Source organism: Rhopilema esculentum, chromosome 11, assembly GCF_057945365.1.
Source record: "Rhopilema esculentum isolate cy_ngs chromosome 11, ASM5794536v1, whole genome shotgun sequence".
In the NCBI taxonomy this organism is placed as follows: domain Eukaryota; kingdom Metazoa; phylum Cnidaria; class Scyphozoa; order Rhizostomeae; family Rhizostomatidae; genus Rhopilema; species Rhopilema esculentum.
This window is the reverse complement of record NC_142825.1, coordinates 6,873,210-6,899,579: the sequence shown is the minus strand read 5'-3', so window position 1 is coordinate 6,899,579 and position 26,370 is coordinate 6,873,210. Positions and strand designations below refer to the sequence as shown.

At 35.7% G+C, this 26,370-nt stretch overlaps 4 protein-coding genes across 6 annotated transcripts in view; 3 read left to right on the top strand and 1 right to left on the bottom strand.

Moving 5' to 3' along the window:
* LOC135694027 (uncharacterized) lies at positions 1-8,607 on the top strand. 2 transcript variants are annotated; one of them, XR_010517077.2, is made up of 3 exons: positions 1-136; positions 4,300-6,849; positions 8,474-8,607. XR_010517077.2 is itself a non-coding variant. In XM_065212663.2 (2 exons), the coding sequence occupies exons 1-2, from the start codon at positions 122-124 to the stop codon at positions 6,487-6,489; spliced, it is 2,205 nt and encodes a 734-aa protein (XP_065068735.2). In that variant the 5' UTR covers positions 1-121; the 3' UTR covers positions 6,490-6,852. The 2 variants fall into 2 exon arrangements, 1 of the variants encoding a protein (XP_065068735.2); XM_065212663.2 differs by lacking the exon at positions 8,474-8,607 and having other exon boundaries at positions 4,300-6,852.
* LOC135694031 (uncharacterized) lies at positions 8,550-15,905 on the top strand. The gene is made up of 5 exons (XM_065212669.2): positions 8,550-8,765; positions 11,376-11,561; positions 12,198-12,422; positions 14,130-14,204; positions 15,470-15,905. Exons 1-5 carry the CDS (start codon positions 8,693-8,695, stop codon positions 15,769-15,771), a joined length of 861 nt encoding a protein of 286 aa, XP_065068741.2. The 5' UTR covers positions 8,550-8,692; the 3' UTR covers positions 15,772-15,905.
* LOC135694029 (dynein axonemal assembly factor 11) lies at positions 15,716-20,381 on the bottom strand. The gene has a single exon (XM_065212666.2). The coding sequence runs from the start codon at positions 20,298-20,300 to the stop codon at positions 18,969-18,971; it is 1,332 nt and encodes a 443-aa protein (XP_065068738.2). The 5' UTR covers positions 20,301-20,381; the 3' UTR covers positions 15,716-18,968.
* A 9-nt stretch (positions 20,382-20,390) lies between these two features.
* Positions 20,391-26,370, top strand: part of LOC135694026 (FIGNL1-interacting regulator of recombination and mitosis) — a 59,547-nt gene continuing 53,567 nt past the window's right edge. For both annotated transcript variants that reach the window (XM_089111463.1, XM_065212662.2), the window contains exons 1-4: positions 20,391-20,505; positions 24,182-24,245; positions 25,093-25,178; positions 26,129-26,236. In XM_089111463.1, the coding sequence (XP_088967589.1) occupies positions 24,197-24,245; positions 25,093-25,178; positions 26,129-26,236 (243 nt within the window). In that variant the 5' untranslated portion in view covers positions 20,391-20,505; positions 24,182-24,196. The remainder of the gene's footprint in view (positions 20,506-24,181; positions 24,246-25,092; positions 25,179-26,128; positions 26,237-26,370) is intronic.

Here is a 26,370-nt window from a genome sequence, read left to right as displayed (position 1 = left end):
GGATTTTTGAAAGGAGGCAATTTCTTCATGCCCGCCACAATTTCGGTAGTTTCTGTTGCCTGCCTAGTTCAATCGACTGCAATGTTGGAATTTGTGATATATGTGTAACTTGTAATGGTATATGAAAGTCGAAAAGGTATCATGATGCTTGTTTTTTATAACAATTTATTTTGTACTCTCTCATTGTTTTTCAAATGTTGGAAGCAAGCCGGTATGCAAAATAAGTCCATTTTTACGATTTCTCAGATTTGCAAACTCAAACCTTTTCTCAGCATAAAATTGTTAATTTCGAGAGTGCAGCCCTCCAAACATGATATAACTTGATATTACACGTTTATAAGATTTCAACTCACAAACAGTAAGAATGAAAGAATGCCTATGGCAATTAAGAGCAAAATGCTGGATGGAATGACATTCCTGTACAAATAAAAAGGTCGCCATCAGTCAAGATGTTTCGTCAGAAACTGAAAACTTTTCTGTTTGAGCATAACTATTGAATCGGATTATTGATAGTCAATATTTACCCATAGTTTCTTAAAATTTGTCTGAAAAGAGAGGGTGCTCTCTCCTCGACACAGCTCTGTTATGCCTGTTGTTCTCTGGGAAATGAGGACAGTGATTATTTAGCCATTTAACAGACCGTAACACGCAACTTTTGAAAATTGAGTGATTTTCAAGATTCAGTAATAAATCGTACACTTACTCCATAAACCTGCGAATAATTTTAAAAGATATATCAACTTTTGCTCCCTTTATACCATAAATTTGTTTTTTGCAGGATTGTTTCTGGTTTCCAGGGAAAAAACTGAAAGGATGACCATTTTTGTGATTTTCCAACTCGATCATGAATTTGGCCGAAGTGCTCCTCATACTTTTCTCGAGCACTTCCGTATGATACACAATAAATACTTCATTTTTATGCATGAATTGGCCAGTGAACAAGGCTAAAAAACTAGGGGGTGCACAGGTTAGCATTTGGTGCGAACCAGTCAAAAATCAGCTTTTCCTGCGTTTGTGCAAAATTTGAATCTCAACTGTTTTTTGTCCGCTTGTGCACTCCAAAAATTTTGTTCTCCTACCAATAATGAGTCACTTTGGTACGTTTTTCTAGCAAAATTAGCCTGTTTGCGGAAGCGTGAGCGGATTTTTGACGGTCCAGTCGGCCTAAAGCTTAATGTTTTCCTAGAGATTCTCAAAGCCCCTTTGCAGTGTATTTCTCTTTGTCTTCTCCGTCAGGTGCAATGAAAATATCAACTTAAAGGTGAAACAAATTAAAAAAATTCTCAAAATGATATTTTCATACATTTCCTACCTTTTCAGAGTGTTTGATACAAAAATATCTCCAATTATCCTTGTTTGGTTGATTTTGGCAATGGTATTGATAGTCAAATTCTGTTAAAGAATTTCCCGGGAAGCCAATTCAGGGAAACAAATTTTTTTTGTAGAAAACTGAAAAATTCAATAACAATTCTATTTCAACTTTCTAGTACAGAATTTAATGATTAGTCCAAAACAAAAAACAGCTCTTCTATAGCTTTTTCAGATTTTGAGATATCATTGATTTTCTCCGGTGCGGTCAGAGAATGAGCCTATGCTGTCCTGACTTCCACGGTGTAACAGCTGTGTCGGTTAGCTTAGCTATTGAGAGAGTTCCTCCTTAAGAATTCCCCTTCATACAAATCTTCTGGTTTCATGTATCTTTATCCGTTTATGTGTGTTATTGTCTTAATTTATATTGAGTTATTTGATATTGTAAGTTTTTAATTTAGAGAGTGTCTGTATGTAGTGGAATTTAAAAAGAATGAACTTAACTGAACTGAACTGAACTGAACTGAACTGAACAGACATGACCAGGGATTATTTATGTCAAGACATTCAAATTTTATGGAACCAAAGTTTGGAATTCTCTTCCTAATGAGTCAAGGAATATATCTTTTCACTCCAGTTTAAAAGAAAATGTAAATCTTATTTTATGGACAAATTTAAGGACCAATATTACGCTAACTATGGTTTCGTTGTATAATTATATCTATAACTATATTTTTGTAAAGACATTTAATATTTAGATTTTTTCCACTTTTCATTTCTAAACCAGGCTGAAAACAATCTTTGCTTAGTCCTGTTATTTATGTTAAATATACTTGTACATACATACATAAACATTAAATACAAGAATAACAATGAAATCAGCTGACATACATGTATAGAAAAGAACTTAAAGCCAGTTTGCCGAGTATGGCATAAAAGTTCTTGATGAGCTTTTGCATGTGCACATTCGTTTCAAGCACATTTTCCCCATAGAAACCTCTTTTTTTCTATCACCTGGTGACAAGCAGAAGTATTTTATAATAATGCAATCGCGAATTTGACATGCAATTACAGATTTTGCATGCAGATATACTGGCCTTGTGCGTGCATCTGCCATACTCTGCAGACTGGAATCAAGGTAGAGCTATCCAGGCCATGTGAACAGTCAAAGGTTCCAACTCTCCTGATTTGGGCAGGAAATTTGTTTATGTATATTTTGTAAATCCCATTTCGGAATACATTTTGTTGAGCAAACATAAAGGATCTACCGGACTCTATGTGAAGTTTTTCACCATATCTACCTGGTGGTGGTGCCAGCTACTGCAGAATGGGAGCAGATGGGGCTTACCCATTAATATTACACAATAACCATTTAAAACTCCCAGTTTGAATATTCTTAGGTTGGAATGTTTCAACCAGACCACAAAGTTAGGGCACTAGTTGTTCAAAAAGTTCAGTTTGACATTAAGCATTAAGATAAGATAAGATTAGCAAAAAGATAAACAGATATTAAAACATTATGTAATAAAGATGTCTCCAGTGTGTAAGTGTGTACCTAAAATTAAGTGTGTGCTCCAATATGCAAGAGATATTTGAAGTTTTGAAAGTTTTCATATTCTTTTCTCTTCTGTTTACTGTTAAGTCACACGATTTACAATATTTTGCCTTTCAATTAATTTTACTTAAGGTGACTAGAGTGGAAACACTTTATATCATACTGCTGATTATGTCTAACCATCTTTCATCAATTTTAGTTATTTATGCTTATAAAGAGAACTAAACAAGATGTATCTATTTGTAATCATAATGGTTATCTGTTCTATTATTAAGCTGCAATTTCCAAGATCAGAACCTATTGCCTTTTGCTGTAGTCAAGTATTAGTTTGTACCTCTGAGTTAATAACACTTTTGTCCAAAGAAAAAATTGCATGGATATTAGTAGCAGTTGCTGAAGTTTCTCTCACCCTGCCCATTTGAAATCAAATTTTCATAATGCTGCATCCAGTCTCAAGTGTACATTATCATTTTTAGGAAAAATTTGTTGTCAAGTGGACAAACACTGCATACTGGAGAGAAAATATGCTGATTAGGTCTTTTTCATTCTGTGAGCAAGCAGGAATCTAACTCCATATTTTGGCAAAGTGTAAATCTTTCAGTTTAATTGAAGTATTAGTTACAACTTAAATTCTACATAAAATATCAACAAAGTGCTTAAATTGTAAATTGAGATGACATCTATAAGAATAACTAAAATGATTTTATGATGCTTTTCTAACCCTGAACTCTTTTAACTGGCATTATAATCTCCAGGTCATCCTCTAATCTGTGGACATGCTACAGAGCTTATTTTTTCATAGCTTCCAAGGTTTTTTATATTTATATGTATAGGGTATTTGGAAAAATTAATTTGTTTACCCCACTTATAAAAAGAGAACTCAAACTGAAGCAAAAAAATTGATGTAGCAATTTCATTGATAAAGTAATTGGTACAATCATTTCTCTTTTTGCCTCACAATAAAACAATGTAGGACACTAACACAACTTTAACAACTTCATGACAAAGAAATTTGGGAATTTAGGAAATTTGCCTCCATTTGCTAGTGACTAGAGGCAAAACATGTCAGATTTCAGGAATGTAAGAAATTTCACCTGGAAGCATAGTATATGCCATGTCCTCACTCAAACCTAGCGTCCAGCATTTTTAAGTATAAGAACAATACTACCATTCGGGACTTTCATTAAAACAATAATTATCCAGCAGGTATGGTGAAAATTTGAGGGCTAAGTGTCACTGTTGTTGTCCAAGTATCTACAAATCCTGTTTCACTGGTTATTGGGAGCCTTCCAAAACTTTGCTTCAAATTTAGCTTCTATTTAATTCTGTGGCGTGGGGATCCTTGCGTGTTTTCAAAGAGCACTGTAGATACATTTTAAGTTCAGAAAATGATGATGAAAACTGCATATACTGAAATGTAAAAACGTTCTTTTTAGATGTTGAATGGGAAACAATCTTCAAAGCAAGATCCTGATTATGATGAAGTCATCGAAACTCCAGACTCATATCGCAGAATCAACGAAGTTCATTCGAACAGAGAACAAACAATTAAGAGAATCAGAGATATATTAGAAAGGCATTTTAATGGCGAAATACAAGCAAAAGAAGAAGAAGTTCTTCTTATCGAAAAGAGGGTAGCACAGACTCGTGAGATGATTGATAAACTAAGGGCATACCTCTTAGCAAACTATTATGGATTTAAAGGTAAAGTTATTTACGGAAAGGACCTAAAAAGGAAGGCAAAATACCAAAGAGTCGACGGCAGCTGTTCAAGGGAAAAAGTAAGGGAAAATCTAAGTAGAAGCGGAGATGATAATCTTTCGTTTGACTGCGACTCAGAGACTCAGAGGGATGAAGAAATTAAAGCTTCGTGTACAACAGAAAGTAATTCAACAGAGGCTTCAAGTACTATTGATAATTCGAATAGGCACTTGGCTTGCAAATCAGAGACGGTAGATGATGAGGATGGTGTAACAACGGCAAGTCGGTTTTATGTGCATAAGAAAATCATCGTGGGAAATATTTCAAAGTTCATTCCTTTGGAAAAACGTGAAAAGAATGACCAAGCCTCGCATAAGTGGATGGTATACGTAAGAGGACCACCTAATAGCCCTGAAATTTCTTCATATATAAAACAGGTCTGGTTCATTCTTCATCCAAGTTACATGCCTAATGATATGATTGAGGTTTCTAAACCTCCGTTTACAGTTACCAGACGAGGTTGGGGTGAATTCCCAGTTCGGATACAACTTGTTTTTCATGACCCCAGAAATAAACCCGTCGATATCATCCATAATCTAAAACTCGATAAAACATACACAGGACTGCAAACTCTAGGTGCTGAGACAATTGTTGCCCTTGAGCTGCAGCGCCATACCGTCGAGGAGGAGCAAAGTAATCTTAGTTTATTGCCTGGACAATATCGTAAAGAGCTAAGCGTGGCTAATGCTGAAGCTAGACTCTCTTCGAAATGTTCAGAACCAATTTTAGCAACCAAAAGGGAAGATGAGGAAGGTACTAACGGTGAAACAATACCCTATAGTAAATCGATTGATGGTTCACAAAATTTGTACCGACAGATACTGGATCGGAAAGGATACCTCTCTTCTTCAGTTGCATCGAGCCCGGTCAGTATTTCAGCTAGCGAGCCTTCAGGAAGCCGTGCTGGTTCGCCTGTCATTGCTGATAAATCTAATGACGCATTGTTGGATTCATCAACGGATTCATCAACGGAGCTAGAATCAGTCGTTGTGGAAGCGCTGCTTAAAAACGTCTCATGTTTCCCCTTAGTCAATGAAGAACGGGACATAACGAAGCACCACTACTGTGCTAACAGCCTTGAGCAGTACAAATCATGGTCATTTTCCAAGCGAAGGGCGTGTGAATGGCAAAGAGCGTTGGATATAAAACGCTTTCTTGTTAAATCCGGTATTGTTGATGTTATAAAAACCAAAGATATCATGTTTTGGTGTAGAAGGCATGGTTTTACGCCCTCAGAAAGCCAAGGGTTAGTTGTTGATAGTGCTGAGTCAGACTTTTGCCCTAAATGTGGAAAATGTTTTCCAGCAAGCAATCTAGTCAGCAATAAGTGGTGTAGTGGATGTTTATCTGACAAAGTGATAAAAAACACGTCATCATTGACGCCCTTTGAAGAAATTCTGGATACTCTGTTTATGCAAGAGAGCAAACTGGAAACGCTTGAGAAAATTTATGATCCTGGTGAAGTTCAAAACAGCATTGTTGATGTTGTAGATTTTGATGCCAAAGAGGTTGAAAATGCCGCAAGTCAGTCATTGGTTGACATTTCGCAGTTGTCCCCTGTCACTTCCTATTTAGAAGTTGACTGGATTTACGAGGCTGCTGCTCAGATCGAGGTGCACCTCCCCTCTCTTGATTTTAATGGACAAAAGATACCAGTCTTGTCTAATATCTTGTCATGCGCACTAAAATCGTTAGTAAAAGACGTATTAACGCATTCTTATGCCTATGCGAAAGACGGCAGAACAGACCTAGAACCCGTAATTGTGACTCCACAACATGTTCTACACGGTTTAAAGGAAATTCCACATCTAGATTTCTTAACAAACACATTTTTAGGCATACAAGAGGAGGATGGGACCATTTAACGCTAGTAAAAATAGGTGTGCCATTTGCCTTAAAGGCTAATCATGCTCTACGGAGCAATTTTGAGCACCGTTCAACTAGCCTTTGTCTAGTTTGAGAGACAAGCTTACATTTTCTTATACAAGTGGGGACAAAGAACTTGGAAATGGCCAAGAGACCTTAAGAGATGTAATTTTTATCAATGAAAGGCCTATGATGAAAGATACCAATATCGAAAACGTCCATAGTAAGGTACGAAAAATACGTCTAACAATTCGTATTGGTGACAAGCGTTGCTTGGAACAGCTGACATTCAAAAGACTTTCGCAGTTTCGTTTTCAGAGATTAGCTTTGTTGATTTATTCAAGAAGGTAGTTCACAAGGTACACCTGTTACTTTTTTCTTGCTCTTTTTTTGTTACTTGTAGTCAAACATACTTTCTTTAAGAAGCAAGATGATGCTACCTTTTTGGAAAACATCTATGACTGAAATTATCATGATCATATTAGAAGTGCTAAAAAGTGCCATTTGACCTTGATTTGGCTGAAGCTGGCCTGCCTAATCAAAATACACTTCAGATGCCAACCAAGACCTGTTTAAAAACATTTCGATGGAGATTGAAACAAAAGTAAAGTTCTTGTAGCAAACGAAACCTTGTAGCTTACACTTTCTGGTTTTACATTCACTCATTTAAAAAAACGTCTTTGTTACGACATTTAAATTTCTATTACAATAATGGCCAGCCCGTCTAACGAGAAGAGTTTGGCCCTTTTTCAGATTCATTGCTCACAAATTTTCAATAAGGTTTATTATTGTTGTAGTACAAGAGTTTCATAAGGCCGCTCAGTAAAATCTGCAATGCCATTTGTAGAATAAAGTCAGTGCTTTGTACAAAATATTGTCCTTGTAGCATTTGATTCAAAATATTTGAAAACCAAAAAAGAAACCAATCTAAAAACGACTAAGAAACAAAACCAGTTGACATTCGAAAATAGTTTCTTGATTTTTAGAAAAAAGCAGCAACAAGAATTGTCTATCTGCGATTTGTTTTGACGTGAGCATACAGTAGTATGCTATTGAGGATTTAGTATGCTGCGATATTTCCGGTATTTATTGCAATCGTACAGTAATAAGAATATTGCCACCAATAGAGGACTTTGGAATAATCTTAAGAAGTTATTACTCAAGTATTCTTATTATTTGGTCAACTGAAATGAATAAGGGATTGTTAGTGGTTTATTTGGGTAATACACACTATTTTGCAAGAAAGTATCTGGCTTTGCTGCCTATTGCCCCTCAGTCATCTCACTAAAAGCAAAGGATGTTTAGGGAATGTTTTCAATACAGTTAAATCAAAAAACTATTAAGGAACGTTTAGTACTACAATTCGATCAAAAGAGGTCCAAAATAAGGAATAAGATAAAAAAACATGTAATGCCTAAGGTAAGATAGTCTTCAATATTTCTATTGTTTTCAAATGATCAGGCAATTTCTTTCAAGGGATTTCAAGGGATTCTTTTTTTGGGCCAATCTCAACCTGATGTTTCGTAAAGGGGTTGATCATCAGTGGTGGCGCCAGGGGAGGGCTAGGGGGGGCTACAACCCCTCCGTCGGAAGCATCTAACCCCCCCCCCCCATCGGAGGAAATTTTAGGTTATTGTCGGAGCAAATTTGACAAAACAACGTACGAAAACTGCTTATTTTAGTCATTTTAGCCCCCCTGTCGGAAGCTCCAACCCCTCTGTCGGAAGATTTCTGGCGCCACCTTTGTTTGATCTTATTCAAAAGAAAACCCTGTAGCAAGTTTTTGACAAAAAAGATGAGTGTATCTACCTAATCGTACACCTTGCAAACTGCATCATGAAGTAGTTTTATTCATCTAAGAAATCATTTTTCCAGAAAAAAACTTCGATCTAGGCTCTTGTTTCTTGAAATCTAGCTAGCAGCCCGCAGTGGTTGTGAATACACCATTCATTTCTTTTCCTCTCGTTACCGCGATCCATTTAGTGGGCTTGCGTTGACAAACCACGCTCTGCGGAGTACTTCCGTTCTGGGATATTGAACGAACAAAGGTTCCACGACAGAGCAAATATTGTTCAGAACCAAAGTCAATTTGATGACATTCATTGACCCAAGTTGGGACGTTGCCAAAGAAGTTACTGGCAGTATTTCGAAGACAGAATTTACCAAAGATCGTTTATCTTTGCTCGAGCAATAGACGAAAACATGGTTTTGGGTGAATTTTTAGCACTGGCTTTTCTTCTGCAGTTTACTGGAGCCAAAGTTTTGTCACCTCAAGGTATGTTATACTGGTTTATTTTCTGCTTTTAGCTTCAGTATTTGATGTAATCATGAGAGCAAAGCCTTGCCTTTCCTTCCTCAGTCAGTCAAGCTATGAACCTCTTGCGAAAACAAAAGAACGATTCACAAGATTTTAGAGATTTTGTAAGCTTTAAAACTTAATAATTGTTTGTAAGTTTCCAAATCGCCTTCGTTTGTTTGCCTTTCTGCCTAAATGTAACTTCATTCATCAATCGGCGTATTCTTTCCAGTGCTATATGCGGTTAGAACCAAGTCAGGGAGTGCGGGAGCATAGAATTATAGAAATCGAGGGTTGGGTAAGAGGTTGCCCTTGTTGGCACATACTAACCCCATAATAATTGCCATGTTTTTCATTTTGCATTCGTGGCATCATTGTCCAACATAGTCCAGCAGCTTTCTATTGTTTGTTTCTTGATCCATCCTCAGATTTTCGAAAAAATTAAGAAAAGTCGGCCTGAACTTAAATTTACTGGTTCTTATTAAAAAAGAGTGTATAAGTAAAATACTTTTATTTTGTAAAATATGGCTGTTCTTGTCAGGGCTGCACCCCCCCCCCCCCCAAACAAAAAGTTTTATCTCGGTCTTTGATAGTAACTTTTTGATTCTCTCAGAGAGAGGGTCAACTCAAATATGCTCTACATAAAAATAGTATTCGTGTAGTTATCGTTCCTTCGAAAAGCTAATTCGTGGAAGATCTTTCCTGATTGTGGAGTGCAGATCGACACTTCCATTCAGACAAGAAGCCAAAGTTGCTGTGTTCAGTTTAGCGGCTCTATGCCCAACAATGCTGTTTTCTGGAAAACTTCAAGGTAGATATAATTATTAAATGAGCAAAATGAGCCAGGTTACCAAGCATAATAAAATTGAATTGGGTGTTTTTAACCCGATTCCAAATTCAAGGATTATTCATCTGACTGTGATTTTCGTTCTTGCCAGTATTAATAACTGTGATCAGTTTTATCTTGAAGATTTCCGGCAATGTTATAGCACATGAATGGAACTCAAACCAGTAATCTCATTGCTTCCGTCTACTTGTTGACCATAGGATTCCTCGCTAGAGTTGCGGGTTCACATTAATCTTGAGCTTATAAATTATCGAAAATGTTCTGGGAAATGCATAATCCGATGCAAAATAAGATTTTTTAATGAAAATTCCAATACCGCAAAGGAATTGATGTACTGGACTCAGGCTCCTTTGATGGGAAGCAGCCTCAAATAAGTCAAATAAACAATCTTTGCTGCTGTCTTGTGTTTTCAATCTTTGTATTATCTGTGGACTGGGGTTGTTATGCTACACAGGTTCCACGCTTTCCCAGTTCGCAAACTTCTGACCCCTGGATATGAAAAGAAACTCGATTTGATGTTAGAACATGATAACATTTTCCTAGAAATCTTGTTATGAAATTTGTCTTTTTTGCGAGTTTTTCTTAGCCTCAGGTGCGATTACTGACTTGGCAAAATGTCATGCAAACAAGATTGTGCTACCCCCTGCACGACCAAGGGGTTGTGTACATCGTACACTCTTTTCACAGGAGCCCACTAAGGACACCAAGGCTCGATTTGCAAAAAAAGTATCAATAACTTAAGAAGTTTCCCAGCCTCAGATCAAATATTAGAAGAAAAAAGTGCGCCTTTGAAAGTTTAGCAAAATGGAGTAGATTTTATGGCTTGATCAACCGTGGTACTGTAAATGCCGAGCAAAACTGTTATTTAGTGGATTAAGAAAAAATCTATGCAATGTAATTCAACAATAAAAAAAATAAAAAAAAACAAAATTGAGAACAACACTTGAGCCTCAATTTCTCCAAAAAGTAAGGACACTGAGCCTGGTTCTTATATAAGGGAAGTGTGTTTTTAAAACGTCCGGAAAAAGTGTTTTTAGAGCTGCAAGCTTCCAGAATCCTGATGTATATAGCAGCTGGCTTATTATAGTAACTTATTAGATAGCTTACCACATATTCTGTACGAACCAGAGAATTATCTAAGGGCTTGTTTTAGAGGGTAAGGGGCGGCCATCAGACAAAGGATTTTATCATACTGGCTCTGGAACTGCTTCGATCTTTAGAGCCAATAGCTGACCCTCGCTTATGATATGAAAAAACACATGAGTTAAAGACAAGCCTTTGCTCCTTTGAATACTTAGGTTATGTTGATTAAAATGGAATTCACAAATTGATACATCCACTGGGGTCGTTTTTGGGATCTAGTAAGGATCAATTTTCTCTGGCTGTTTCTGGTGCTTTCTACGTTAGGCCCAATCTTCGTTTGAGCCAATTTGAAAGATCTTCTGTATCAAAGTGAGCAAGAGGAAATGCCATGGATATTGATGTTTAAAACTTAAATTTTCAAAAAGAGACTCTGGAATAAAATTTTCATATAAGTTTCGACTTATCATCGCAAATGTTCCTAAATCTGTAAATAGGCCGAGTCTCGAAATGCAAAACAATCGAAATGCATTAATTAACAACACTTGAAATGCATTAATTAAGCATTGGGTAGCAGTTAAATGGGTAATATCGTTGTTTCATAGTGATTCACGTGATGATTTTATTTTATTTGGCACTTCATATGTATAACTATTTTTCAGATGTGGGAAAACAATGTCGTTTAAGTTTATACTCGCCAGAAAATGGTCGCATTGATCAGTTGGTAGAAACACAACCAGGACAGTTCACTGCAAGCTTCGAATGCAATCGAGGTTATCGAATGATTGGTGATGAAAAAATTAACTGCATCAACGGACGTTGGGCTTCTCGTGTGCCTTGGTGCAAATGTGAGTGTGCGCATAGCAATGGCAAGATTGTTATCAAGTGCTACAACCTTTGCAAGAAAATACCAATAAGAGTAACCTTGAAAACTATGTTATCTAGACACATTATTAAGGACTGAGTATGTAAAACACATGATTAAGGACTGAGTACTTGAAATTTAAGACGCAGACCTATGCAAATCCCTGAAGTTGTTCACAGCTTCTAAAAACCAACTAAATTGTTACCAGGTTATCGAAAACAGAACTAGTCTCCGTAACAGGATTCTTGTCATTAAGGGATGTAACGTAGGAAAAAGCGTACCGAGAAACATGAGTAAAAAAACAATGTTTACAATCCAACGATCTTAAAGCCTAAAGATCTCAAAGAATAATTTCTCCTGAATATTAAAAGTAAACTGATTAAGTCCACTTGAGCATGATTTACTACTGCAAAAAATATCGCAAGGAAACATCGTAGCCAACAAGGACCAGTCTGAATTTGTTTTATCATATGTGTTGAAAAATGTTATTTTCATTATGATAAGGATAGAGTTTTGCCTTTAGATGAAAACATATACTTTTTATCAGTTTTGTCTTTAAACTTCAGTTTTGTCTTTTACCAGTTTTCTCTACAATAGCGTTACTGAATTTACTTTGCAGCCTTGTGCCTTTTTGTTCAATGTGAGGAGGGACAGAAATGCATCATCGATGAAAAAACAGCGAAGACGAAGTGCGTTTGCAAAAACATCTTTGAGTGTCCCTTTGAATACAAACCGGTTTGTGGATCTGACCATACAACCTATGCAAGTAAATGCATAATGGGAATGGCTGCCTGCTCCAAAAAGCAACAGATTATCACTCTTGCCAATGGAACGTGCCCGAAAGGTACTGTTTTGCCTCAGAAATAGCTTATTTTTATCATATTTGTATCTATAAACGCCCTTTCTCTGACAACCAGAAAGAGGATCCATTTGAAATATCTTATTACAATGTGGAAAATAATCTATCAACTGAATTTGATTCAGAAAAAGAGGAGGGTGATTTTTGGGCTATTAATTTTGTACTTTTCAGATTCAGCGCTAATTTATTTTAAAACAATGATTTTATCTTGCAAAAGAAGTTTTTCAACAAACCCCCTCTCTAATAAATACCCCTCCTTAATATTCGCCCCACCTAAAAGCCTAAAATTGTAATAAATCAATGGTACATATCTTAGTAATGAACTTTAATTCGTAGAGGTGATTGTTTCTTTGATAAGAAAGACTTAAAATCCGATTGTTTAATTTAAAATAGTGCACTGCAATCAAATGCGCAAATGATTGAGAAGAAAGGGTGCTGTTTTTCTAGAGATTTGCACCCCTTGACAATAACTTAAGCCATTTTGAAGTTAGAGCAAACTTGTTCCAGGTTGTCATTCAAAGCCCATAAACCATTGCGGTCGCACGGTCAATGAACTTAAAAAAGGCTAATGAACACAGAAGAATCTTGAATCACATATCAAAACCCCACCTTGTTCTCATTGGCTTTCTCTTGAAGGTTTTCAGATTTTTTAGGGCGTTCCGAGGAGGAAAGATATGCGATTTTTAGACTATTATTTTGTTTTCATTGAACTTCTACTTAGTCGTTATCTATGCAATTCAGGACTGTGCTTTGGGTTTTTGGGAACTAGGTGGTGAAAATTTTAGGAAAATACAGGTGCTAGACGCAAGCCAATTTACACAATTATTCTGTTTCAAAGAATAAGTTGAAAATGTATACCATGCATATTTGTACTAAAAGTGAAATTGATACGTTTTAAAGTCGTTTTGTGCTCAACTCACGATACTTTGAGGTCGCAAAGAGATAAAAAGTAAAGGGAATCACTTCTTTCGATTTTGGATTAGATATTTCAAAAAAATGTGTCTTCTGACCTGACAAAAGTTTTTTGTGTGCAATTTTTTAAACCTGTTGTCTTTAAGACCAATTCGAATCTCGATATCAAACTTTGGTATTCGAACCTCGATATCAAACTTTGGTATTCGAACCTCGACTAATATACCGGTATTTATAACGTCAAGTTTTGATGTCAAGTTGTTCCCATGCGCAAAATGTGTCGATAAACTCAAGGTTTCTGTAGACACTTCCCTTTTGACATTTCTGTAGCATCAAACCTCTATGCAAGCCATTGATACCTTTGTCTTTATGGTTTTAATTTATTTCTCAGAAGTGGTTATATTTGTCTTCATTGCTTATAATGTCTAGTATCACAAAGCAACTATTTGCGATATAATGTTTCTTCCCTTGGCAGCTATTTCCTGGTAGGAAGTCTTCAAGACAATTTCTAAGGAAGTCTAACCTTGAGATTACTTGATGTTATTCCTGTTCATATCAAGATTCAATAAGTAGGGACCAAGGAAAAACAGGATCTGTCATGGTAGAACTCTCTTCTTTACAGCACATTAAAGACTTTGTTTAGTTTAATCCTAATAGCACCCTAAAACCCAGTTTTTGCCAATTGTCATCTTTCAAACTATGATAGCACGCAGCAGTTTAGCTCTCAGCTGTGTAATAAAGCAAAAAAATGACATTAATATGTTTCTAACTTTCTTTTAGACATTTTCGAAGACGTTAGCTGCGGAGAATGTCCGAGAATCAGGATCTGTCAAGCGTTGTATAACAGCGATTACGGTAAGTTTCCAGACAATATTTGGTGTGAATCATGTGTATGGATTTTTCCCATTACGTATTCATATGCAACCGCAGATGAGAAATTCAAGTACCACTTCTTTAATTTGAGACACTATAATGGATAAAACCTATTGCATTGTAAAGTATTATATACAAAATGCAAAGCCAAATGGAAATCGGTCAACCAAAATTGCCACGTAAATTTTTTTTAAATATCACGAGAGAAACATGGGAGAAACTTTGATCAAAGTAGAGCTTTCCAACCAGTGGCGTAGATAGGGAAATTCATAGGAGGGGCGAGAAATTTAGATTTTTCGAAAAAATTTATGTTATGCTTTCATAAAATTGAATATGAAAAAGCGACATTGAAACTGAACTTAAACTGGAGATAAAGTCTTATCATTTACCCAAAGTCAAGTATTATAAATTTTACTGCTTGAAGATTTTCTGGTCTTCTCCTTTGAAAAAAGAATTTTTTAAGTACCATCCATGCCTAATTGAAAAGGATTGCTAATTTGATTCAGAACAACTGAGGGAATTGTTATCTTCAACTATAAAATCTTTCCTCTCAAAATTTAAAACATCGATAAAGCAAAGGCAACCATCTTATATTTCCGACCAGATCAGAATTGTTCCCACAAAACAACTGTTTAGCTTTTCAAAGGGTTTTTCACCACTTCTAATACCCCTCTATCTACGCCACTTTTTCCGATGTTGTAAAGGGCGTGGTTCGTGAAAAGTTATCATAGACTTCATCTTTAATCCCTTTTACAATCCCTTGTTACTGCATTAACGAAACCTGCTTGTCCACGACCCTACTTTCGTTAAGGCAACAAGGTCAACTGGTTGATATCTAATATCTGGTGCACAAAAACAATCTTTTCTTACTGGTTCTACCCAAGCTGTTTATGAGGTTATGGAACATTTAACAGAACATGTCTAAACTTTCCTTCCTTGCATCTGCAAGGGAATTTAGGCAATGTTTATTTCAAACTTGATTAATGTGTATTATCCTTAACTAAAATCTAATTCGCACGTTAAATTATAGAACAAGATCCTTGAAATGGTTTACAAAGTAAGGAGCCTGGATCATTTTGTAGATAGGAGGGTGGGAGAAGAGGTGATAAGAACTTTTCATTCTGCTCATTGTTACCCAAGAGCCAAATCCAAGAGCAAGAAGGTACAATCCTTTCTTCCCCCTGTATCCGTCATTTTGCTTATGAATATAAGCTACTAGATAACTTCGAGTCTTTCTGTGTCTTTAGCATTTCTTGGCAAACTGAGGTCATTCGAACAAACAGCAGATGGAATCTACCTCAATTTCAAGATCTTGGAACTCTACAAAGTCGCAGGAGCAGAAGGCACAAACACAAAATCGATGACAATATTCAAGAAGAAACAAAACAACGACTGTAACTGCGTGCCATTGATTCCGAAAGGGAAGGCCTATGTGTTCGGGAAAGTTGGCTTGGATTCGACTGGGAAGAAAACGCCTACTTTTGATGAGGAAACGTTTGTCGAAAAGTTTTACGCGCACAAGCAGATGTCTCTCTGTTGGCTAATTTGAGCTTTTTACGAGTGCTTATAGAATAAGTTTGATCCTGAGTGTTTTTTGACATGTAGTTGCCATGCTTTTGTCTCATATGTTTATCTTTGTCAGCTCTTATGTTTAGATTTTTATAAAAAAGATGCATAGTTAAATTCTTAGCCTTTTTTGCTGAAATGTATCTCGTATTTTAATCTTCCACTTGCAAAAAGTATAGTCTTTTAATCCGATTCACATGAAATGTATTTTAGTATTTTGACTCCACCCCTGTGCTGATTGTAACTCCACCCTTCTAATTTATCAAGTATCAGAACATAAATACATTCATATGATCGCCATAATATTTTTCAAACAACAGCGGTTTTTCGATGTACGGCTTTGCTGTAGTGGCTTGCTAAATCCTGCAATATTATCTGACTTTCTCAATGTTTACCGTATTTCAGGTGAGGGTATGGCTATAAATCCCTGAGGTTGGATTGTTGAGGTCGCATCCCGTGTGATTATAGTTTCTTTCTTAACGGCAAACAATTATTGAAATTTTTATGGTGCCAACATCAAATAAATGGATTCAATACATTATCAACGCATTATTTTCGGCCTCAAGTTACAGATTAGAAAGCGAAAAAATTCATCTGGTTATCTGTTCAAGAATGCTTTCGCTAGGCTTAACACATACTCTGGCTGGGACATAAAACGATGTGTTTGGAATCGAGACCACTAAAAATATAACCCTAATTTCCAGCACAGAAAATATCTGACCTAGCCTGTGTCCCAGACCCTTTAACTTAAAGGAAGTCCTACTTTCAAGTTAGGGGTCTGGAGCACAGGCTATACCTGACCACTGTGTTATGCACGTTAGTGCGTATAACCAGTGCCGCAACAACCCAGCGGGTAGCCAGGACAAATCTCAGAACCCCCGGTCAGATTGTCCAGAAATGTAGGCCCCCGATGGTTTTAACATTTTTTATTAATTCCGTTTACTCAATGGGTCTGCTTGAGATCGGCGGATCACTATCCTTTATTGAATCAATACATCAAGATAATTCATATTTTTGTCACAATGATCAAGGTTTCGTCTTTGTACAACTATTAGTTGTTTTGTTAGGGACAGTGGCGAGGTGGGTTTATTTTTTCGAGACTTGAATCAGTTATTCGCAGAAAAAATGGGTAACAATCAGCTGTTCCAATGTCAAAATTAAAAAAAAAACAATTGTAGAAGAATGCGGTGCTTAAATTACGATACACACTTCGTTCCCAATCAACTTCACTTTTACAAGCCAATATAGATACATCGTAAAGAAAGTATAGAATTATAGATACTCGTTAGTGGAAGATAGTATTACGTTGATGAAGAACAAGAACATACTTGACATCGACACTTTCCTCTCTTGTTATGATCATGGTGGATACTTAGTGGTATTTTTCGCATAAAACTGGTTGATGTTAACGGTGGGGTGGGGGAGGGTGGCTATGTTTTCCCAGGGGTGGCCAAGTCGATTCTTGCGCCCTATTTATATATCGTGGTTATATAAAAGCATAGGTTTCTAGAAGAGAAATCAATTTTTGCAACTTGGGTACAAAATTCCATGAATAAAATTTGACTAAAATTGCGAGTATAAATTGAAAAAATTATGTAATCAGCACAAAAGTGAAGATGACCTTCTCGATTGTGGTTCGGTAAAGTGTCCAGCAATTTCGAACTGGCTTATTTTCGAAGGTCGGCCTATTTTCGAAGAAATACGGTAGACAAAACATGAAATACCAATCAAAAGACATTCTATTCAATCACACTGATGTTACATACCGGCTGGAGGGCCCTTGAACTCGTTCATTATATCCAGAATACCAGTTCCTCAGATTTTTAACTAAAGGTAGCCATAGTCTATTTACTATTTACGGCAATGCTTATGGGGGATTTTATCAAAATTGAATCTGGGGGGCTAAGAATAAAGTTTAGTGACATAGGAGGACCCATCATAGTTGGGTCCGACGCGGAAGAAAATTATTGAAAGCAAGCCTTCTAGAATGGCTAAAAATGCATCTCCCAGACTAAAATTTAACAAATTACTGTACCACTCAGAATAGACAATTTGGCGATTCTCAGAAAGACATTGATTATTTATTTTTGGAAAAAAATTAGGAGGGGAGGATTCATGTGTAGGGGAAAGAAAGAAAGGGCGACCTTTGCTTCAGAGTGCACATCGATGTAAATAACAAGAAGCTATTGTATTGATGGTCAGGGTGCATTCCATTTACTTAGGCACAAAAATATTCGGCGTACACTCCGGTTTTGATGTCAGCTCAATAAATAGAGTTGAAGAGTGTCATAAACTCTTTTTTAGAGGAGGTATTTTTCATTTTTTATAGCCTATAAAGCAAAACTATTTGAAAGCATTTACAGTTAGCAATGTTTTCGACTGCCTATCGCAAGGAGGGAAATTTTGACCAACTTAGGGAGCTGTCATAAAGTATGAAACAGACCGAGGCGGAAGGGATTTCAAATTTTATATTAAAATCATGTAGCCCAATGCTAGAAATAAAAAAATCTTCATGGCCCCAATACATGTTCTAAAATAGTTTGATAGCCCCTGAAAAATTTCTGATGAAGAATAACAGAAAACAGCACTAATTTTCTTTACACGATGAAGATTAAAGATACATCACTCTCCGAAGGGCCAGCTCTATTTCCTGGGAAAAAAAATATTTTGTGGACACAGAAGAATAAGATGAAAAGAAAGAGGAAACTGGAAAATGACAAGAAGAGTGAGGAGAGGAAGAAAATGAGGCTATAAAAAGCTGTGGAGCAGTTTTGTGTGTAACAACACACAATAAGTTATTCTGTGATTACGCTGCTCAGGGAAAGTTTGATTTTCATATTGAGGTTGATTGGGTCATAACAACGCAACATGCTTTGATTGTAGAATCACATGTTTATTAGATTGTTCACAGCAAGTTACTGCGGAGTGTTCTACTTGCGTATGATCAATTTTGATCTTCCTAGCCAATAAAAAGAGACTAAATCTAGCAAGTTTTTTAATACATGTTAATGAGAAACGCTTCAAATTTTTTCTACACATTAAAAATATTGCATGACAGAGCAAAAAAACTTAAATTTCAATGAGAATAAACGTTTAGGTTGACAACATGACTAGAAAATGGGCAATGAAGAATAATTTGATAACATGCTGTAATTAATTTCAAACTGAAAGCTTGATTGGTTAAATCAATGGAGGTACATCAGGGTCATCAATAAAATTATCATCAAGTTTCTGCTCTGGTTGATTTCCCCTGTTCTTTTCTGAGTGATCTTTAGACACTTTGACAATGCTGCACAAGTCATTTAAAGAAATACCTTCCTTTTTAACTAGTTTTTTCTTGTTTTGTTCATTGATATCTGCTTTGTCTGCATTACTGTTAGATTTTATTGTATTCCTTTTTATAATCCCAGATGCTTTTGGCATACTAATAACAAGATGTCCAGTTGTTTGTGATCTTTTTGCTACTGCCATATCAGCGTTCACTTCTTCCATTAACACCAACTGTAATATATTTTCCTTAATACCAACTCTGATATACTTTGGTTGTACATCAACATCAATTAATGAAGTATCTAAATGTTTGTAGCATGCTACATCTAAAATAATAAGCCCTTCATCTTCCTGATCTCTCAAAGTGAAGTTTATTTTAGCTGTGTTAACATTTATTGGGTCCCCGTTTTCTTTAAAAAATCTTGTGGTACGTTTAGTTTGGTCATCATGAAAGTAGTGAGATTTTTTCTGAATCTTCTTCTCATGTTGTTCCTCAATGTGTTTGTGCATTTCTATGCGACTTTCTGGTGTGAATGATGTTGCTTCTTCCCAATATCTTTTTTCTTTTTCATCCTCAGACAGGTCTTCTTCTTTTTCTTCATTATCTTTCTGGTCATTACTACAATTATTAACATCTGTATACCAACGCCCATCATAACCAGGGCCTCCTTTTTTCGTACTTTCACCCAATTTTTCACTCTCTTTCTTTGCAATATACAGTTTTTGCTGTTGAAGAATAGAATCTCTCAAAGCAGAATATTCTTGAGTTGCCTCAATCCTCTCTGATTTCTCAATCTCTTTCCCATCAAGTTGTCGCAGCTGTGGCAGTGTTGCTATCACATACTCACGATAACCTTCATACTGTGTGCATGGGTTTCCAGTCAGATACATTTCTCTCAAAAACTCGTTACCTCTCAATGACTCAATGCTAGTAACCTCACTAATAAAATTAACAGTGAAATCAAGCTTTTTCAAAGATTCACAGCCATGCAAGTTCTCTATTTTTGTTATGTTATTCAAGGCAAGGTTCAAGTACTCCAGTTTCTTTAATCTTCCAACATTTTCAATGCGAGGAATTAAGTTGCTCTGCAGGTACAATATCTTCAGCTCTTTGCACCATTTGTCGAGATGTTCAATTTTCTCAATATCCTGTTGGTGAAGTGACAACTCTTCAAGAGAGGATATTTCATAATCATTATGTTCTGCCCTTCTTCTAACCAAATCTTCAGTTATTCGAACCATTACTGAAATTATAAGCCAGGACTGCAATAACCCTTTTGTGTGTTTTCATGGAAACGGGTAACTAGGCCTTGTTCATCTTGTTCTCGCTCTGAAAAATTCCATTGGATGAGAATGAGGCCAGTAATTGGCGGGAAGTTTGGTCAATGGCTGACGATTTTCCGGAAAGGAGCTCTTACAAATTTCGAAAAATGACCAAAAGAGACCCGTAAGTAAAACAATTTATGTCCTGTAAAATTAACATAGAAGATTTTGATACATTCGCAAATGTATTTTGCGATATTTATGTTGATAAATTCATTCTATTTAAAAGATGCACGTTCACTCACATTCAAGTTCACATTACACTCTTTTTTTTATAAGAACAATTTTATAAGAACACGAGCCTCAAAATTGGTCAAAAGTTAAGAACAAATTAAGAACAAGCTAAGGCTGAGCTTCTGCAAAATGCAATTTTGAACAAAGTTTTTTCTCAAAATCGAGGATTTTAGCGATGAGTGGGTGCTTTTTCGTCGAATATTCAAACTTTTCGGCAAATGAAAGTTGTCTCACTCACTTAGTTGGCAAATGAGGCCTGAACACCTCCCTAGAGCGAAAAAGCTAGCAATCGCATTGCTTACACCCTATTAGATTAAGAACAAATTAAGAACAATCCAGCCTCAGATTTTCGAAAAAATTTAGAACAGTCAGCCTGAACTGAAATTTACTGGTTCTTATAAAAAAGAGTGTATTTTGTAAATAAAAGAAAGTTAAGAATAGAATAGATAATGTTTGTTTGTAGTCAGATATTCGCTTAAAGCATATAAAATCTCTGCGATTCCAGTATCTGTTGCTGCAGGAAATGGTCCATTTTAAAACTTGCACTAGATAAAAAATCATTTGCACCCCATGCCAAGATACGCCGTCAAGCTTTTTGATCCTTTTACCTGAGCATAATAAGCTAGCAAGCCAGATGTATTAAAAAACGAAATGATGTTTTTGCAGTTGAAAAGTCAAAAAAGACAAACTTTTAATGGACATCTCAAGCAAAAATTTGAAAAATCAAGTGATTGAAAATGCCATTTTATACTTTAGCAATGAAATTAGTGAAACGTGACAAAATTGTACCTTTGAGAATAGTAAATCTGTTTAAACCAATAGCTTCAATGTAACTTCAGCTAATCTAAAGGGCATGGTTGTAAAAATTTCCTGTGGGTCCTTTCAGAGACCGCTGTCTTCAGTTTGCATTCCTCACATGATAGGCCTCCAGGGCCTCTGAAATCTCTTGGCAGCCCTGAGCATATATTCTGCAGCTCATTCTTTTTGGGAAATCTCAAGCAATTGTTGTGACTTTAATGTTGATATAACAATGGCATTTGCTGAAACTTTCCTCTTTTCTCTCTCAAGTCACAGCTTTTGATGATACAAATTTTTTTAATTGGGGTCTAATACAAACATAGCATTTTAAGAGATGGTAAAGCTTTACAGTGTATAAAACATCAAAAGATGATCCAAAATGTTAAGTTTAATTTTTATATGTTCAGTTTCTGAACAAAATAGGCTTACCTAACTAAGTTACCTAACTAGTACTTTGGAGTCAAAGCATGAAAATAGCAGTGTTTTCACTAAATCAATCCAAAAAGTGCTGATGCAATAATCATCCAACCCATTTCCCCATTGCAGTTTTTGGAACAATCTTCATTTTGTAGTTAAATTTGCTTGAAGATCAAGTTTTATCTGTTGTTTTAGATCAAACCAATTAAGTTTTTGGTACAGCAAACTTTAAAATTGCATGAAATACTGGAAACATAGCATACCAAAAGACTTTTTGTGTGAAATCCTTAAGAGTATAAACATATTATAATGACCAGTCCTGGTAATATGCTGGTAATCGCATGCCTTGAAAAGTTTAGGTGGGCGATTGCGTGCGATGACGTCTGATGACGTGAGATCAATAAAATGGAGACCTTACGATTTTTATGAAGACCTAATGTCATCTTTGTATTAGAATGTGTGTATCACTGCTTGAAAAAGCATATGAGGTTTTCGTAAAACCAAAAAGGTATTATGGAATTTTAGAAGAACTTCTAAGTTTCTTGAAAACAAAATAATTTAACAAAAAAGGATACAAATTTTTTAGGCTCTGTTGCCATTACTCCGTTTTCGTTCAAGTGAATCTGTTTTCGAATTTGAGTTTCTACGCTCAAAGACAGTGTCATTTGATACCAAACCAAAGTTATTCAAAACCCTGTTCAAAGTGGAGTCATCCGAAAATGGAATCATTTGATGATGTGTCATTTTATTGGGAACAGCGAAGAAAGAGGCATTCAAAAAAGGAGTCATTCAATCTCAAATCAGTTTCAAAAAGAGCTCGAGCTAAGGATATGATAACGGACAAATATGGAGTAATGGAAACACCCACGTTATTGTTTTGACCAAAACAGAGTGGCCCGGGGCAATGTGTTCAAGAAAATAAGAAAAGAACGGAGAGAAAGAACAGAGACATACAATAACGGAGTAACGGAATAACGGAGTAATGGAAACCGGGCCTAATGGAAATGAAGTAAAGAGTTATAATGCCTCCGGGAATGCCATCAATATAACCTACACAAAAGAAAATAAAAGAAACAAAAGAGAAAAAGAATAGTAATTCAAAACATGAAACTGCACGTGCGATAGAAAGCACGCCTCAGGAGTTCTAGGCGTGTGTAGAGGCATGCACGTGTGATTGCACGCCTACAATTACCAGGACTGAATGACTGAAAGTAAGGTGAAAATTCATAGCCAAGTGTGGAATGAAAGTAATGTGAGAGGAAGAAATATGCTTTTGATTGGTTATCTTAATTGGATTGGTAAAAACAAGAGAACCAATCAAACTTGTCTTGCTTTCTCTCACGTTACTTTCAATCCACACCTGGATATAAATGTTTAGTTTACTTTTGGTCATTAATTGTTTAAACTCTGAAGAGTGTCAGTGGAAAAGTGCTTTAGTATGTTATGTTTCCGGTATTTTGTGCAATCTTCATGTTTTAGATCTGCAAGACCAAGGAGGCTGTTCTCTAGGGGGTTTTGTTGCTTATGTTGAATTAAATCCAGGCCTTTTCAAAAGAAATTTCCAACGGGAGTGGCCCATCGCTCGCATAGTTTCTCTTGCGTGAGCGATTGCTCTGATAGTAAAAAAATTGTTCCTGTTATAAGGTACCTGTTTGTGCAAGGTAATATCAAATGCAAAAAAACTGTTACAATGATCTGTAATGCACTCCAAGAAATACTAAATCCCCTTTATAAGTGTGCTTCATTTATAAACTTTATGTCCTTCACAAAGGCTATATAGACATTATGGCTGGATGGTCGCAAAATGTTGTTCCATACAGTTTAAAAACACTTTTAGTAGTTCAAACACTAATATACCTAAAGTATTCATAAACACTCTTGGTGAAATTGATTTTCAAATGCCTTTTATTGTTGAGATGTGGTTAAGTCAACTTACTTATATTTCCTGTGTTTTGAAATACCGGCTTTGTATTGTCTATGTCACTTGCTTGGGACAAAAAATGACTAGAGTTGTGTTAATTGAATAGATGAGCATGTTTCCTCACAATTTACTGTTTTGTGAGAGCGCGTGATTGGGTTTGCGAGAGTGCTAATGAGATCATGAGTGTGCTAAATGAATTATAAAGGATAGCGTCAAACAATGCAACTATTAAGATGAATTTCTAGCCACAAAATCAATGTCCAAATTACAAGAAAATATCATCAATTGTAATTTTTGATAAACTTGGTTCTCTCTTTTATCTTTCATCAGCTGAGGATCTTGATTTTTTTCCTTGGTATTTGATAAAATATAAATTTTTCTCAAATCTTTTTTGCCATTACAAAATTTTTCTTTTTGATTTTGAACACAGCTGATTTGATTCAAAATGTCTCAAGAATATTCATTTATAACAAGTGGATTGAGAATCAAGCAAGGTAATATAAATTTCAAAAGTTGCATTAGAATTTGTCACGGATTTGGAATCTTGTCTACCTAGGGCTACATCAAATACATCAGGAAATTAACATATTTGGCAGAAGCGAGTATTTGCAACCTCCTTTTCATTGCTGTCATGGCTCCTTCATTTTATTCTCTGAAAAGTTTCCATTGCCCTGATTTTTCCTCATCCAATAAACATTTTTGTGAGCTTTTTTCCAACAAAAATAGATTTTTATAATGCAAGTATGGAAATCATGATAAAGAAATCTTTTTATGGAAATGGATAAAGAATTAAGAAAATGAATGAATCATTTCTAGGAATGCTGTAAATTTTCCTAAGACAGATAATGCTGCCTAAATTAAAAGCTGCTATTAAGCAAAGATCCCGTGTTTCTGTTTTATTCAATGTGTAATAATCACATATTGTGTTTTATTTCTTATGTCCCTTAAGTTGAGGAAATTTTTTCTGGCACCAAGTTACTTTCCTGATGAGAAGCTCTCTATAGTATTCAATTGTCATCAAGATAAAATAAGAGAACTAAGATAGTCTAACTAAAACCCCTTGATTTACCTTCCTTTTTGCATCCCAATTTTCGATGGAACGAGCTCTGTTGTCCGAAAAAAAACCACCATTAACAAGAGCAAGCCTTGACGAGGCAAATGAGCCGTTGCTCTTACATTTCTATCATGTTTTAGTATAGTTTTCAGGTACTTTATTTTGTTGTTACTTTATCTTGTATGTTGTTACTTTACTTTATCTTAGTTCCTTATTTTATCTTGTTGTCATTGATAGTCTTTTTGTCTTATTGAATGAAGAAGCACAGTTTACTCATTATTTTACAGATAATGTAAAGAATTTAGCAAAGGACCTTAAACTTGAAAATCTGAATGGAGTAATTCAAAGTCTTATCAGAGTTTTTGAGCAATTGGTGAGCATTGTACTTTTACATTGATTTCCTGTGCTTGGAGTACATTATTCAGAGAAAGTTCTATGTTGTACCTTTAAAGGCATTGAGTCATGGTAAATAGGCTTTCTCTATAGGGGGTCATTTGGTTTCGGCGTGATCGCTGCTGTTTCATGTAATATTGGCATCCATCCGTTGTTGACAACTTGCTATTGATGGAAACTGTTATGTTAATCAGTACAAGGTGAGTTCATGTGACCAGTTCAAGGTCAACCAATAGCATCACAGTCATGGAAATCATGACTCAGCTGATTTTGGCACTTAGGGTATACCCAATCTATTTATCATGACTCAATGCCTTTAAGCAGCTATAATTACATTAATGTTATTATGGGTGGGAATTGACTGCATCCAGGAAAAGGTAAAAAGTTTTTACATTGTCATTACCAATGGAAATGCTTTATGTGATAAAAGTAAGTAAGGAAATTGTAAATTTTTTCACAATTTATAAAGTACATTTATAAATCAAAGAGTTGGCTGCCATTGCTTTCTACCCAACATATGTAAGTGCACTTTGTGCAAAAAAATAAGCAATAAACAGTTAACTGTAGTGTACATGTGATTTTTCATATCATCACCCCAGTCATTACGGTCATTCTGTTTATCTTTCCTGCTGCAAGGTTAGCTTTTCATGTGAGCAGTTTTGCTTTGCAAGAATACTTACCAATTGGAAAATGTTATTTTGATGGGTGGCTTGAAAAGTTGGGTATACGCAGTCCTTTTATATGGACACAATACCTTTAATATTGGGTAAATCACGGTTTTTTCTTAACTTGCTGTGATGTGTTCCAAATCCTTTCCTCTATCCTGGGTTATCAATATAGCACAAGGACAACATCTTTGGATACCTTTTAGCTAAAATAACTGGTGTACTAGCAACAGCACAAACTTAGAGGCTCTTATTGTTTCCCCAGCAAAATGAACTCCCACAAAGCATTTTGCAATTGTGCTCCTTTATTTCTGAGAGTGCTAATCATCTGAAGAAAGATGAGTTAGCCAACCTGGCAAATCATGCTATACAGGTATGTCATCATGGATTCATTCAATTTCATTGAACTTTATTCCTAGCTAAGGCATTTTATAAGCAGTATGAGTTGTTTTTTACCTGAAATAAACTGAAGTATTCTATCAATGATTTTCTTTAATAACCCACAGA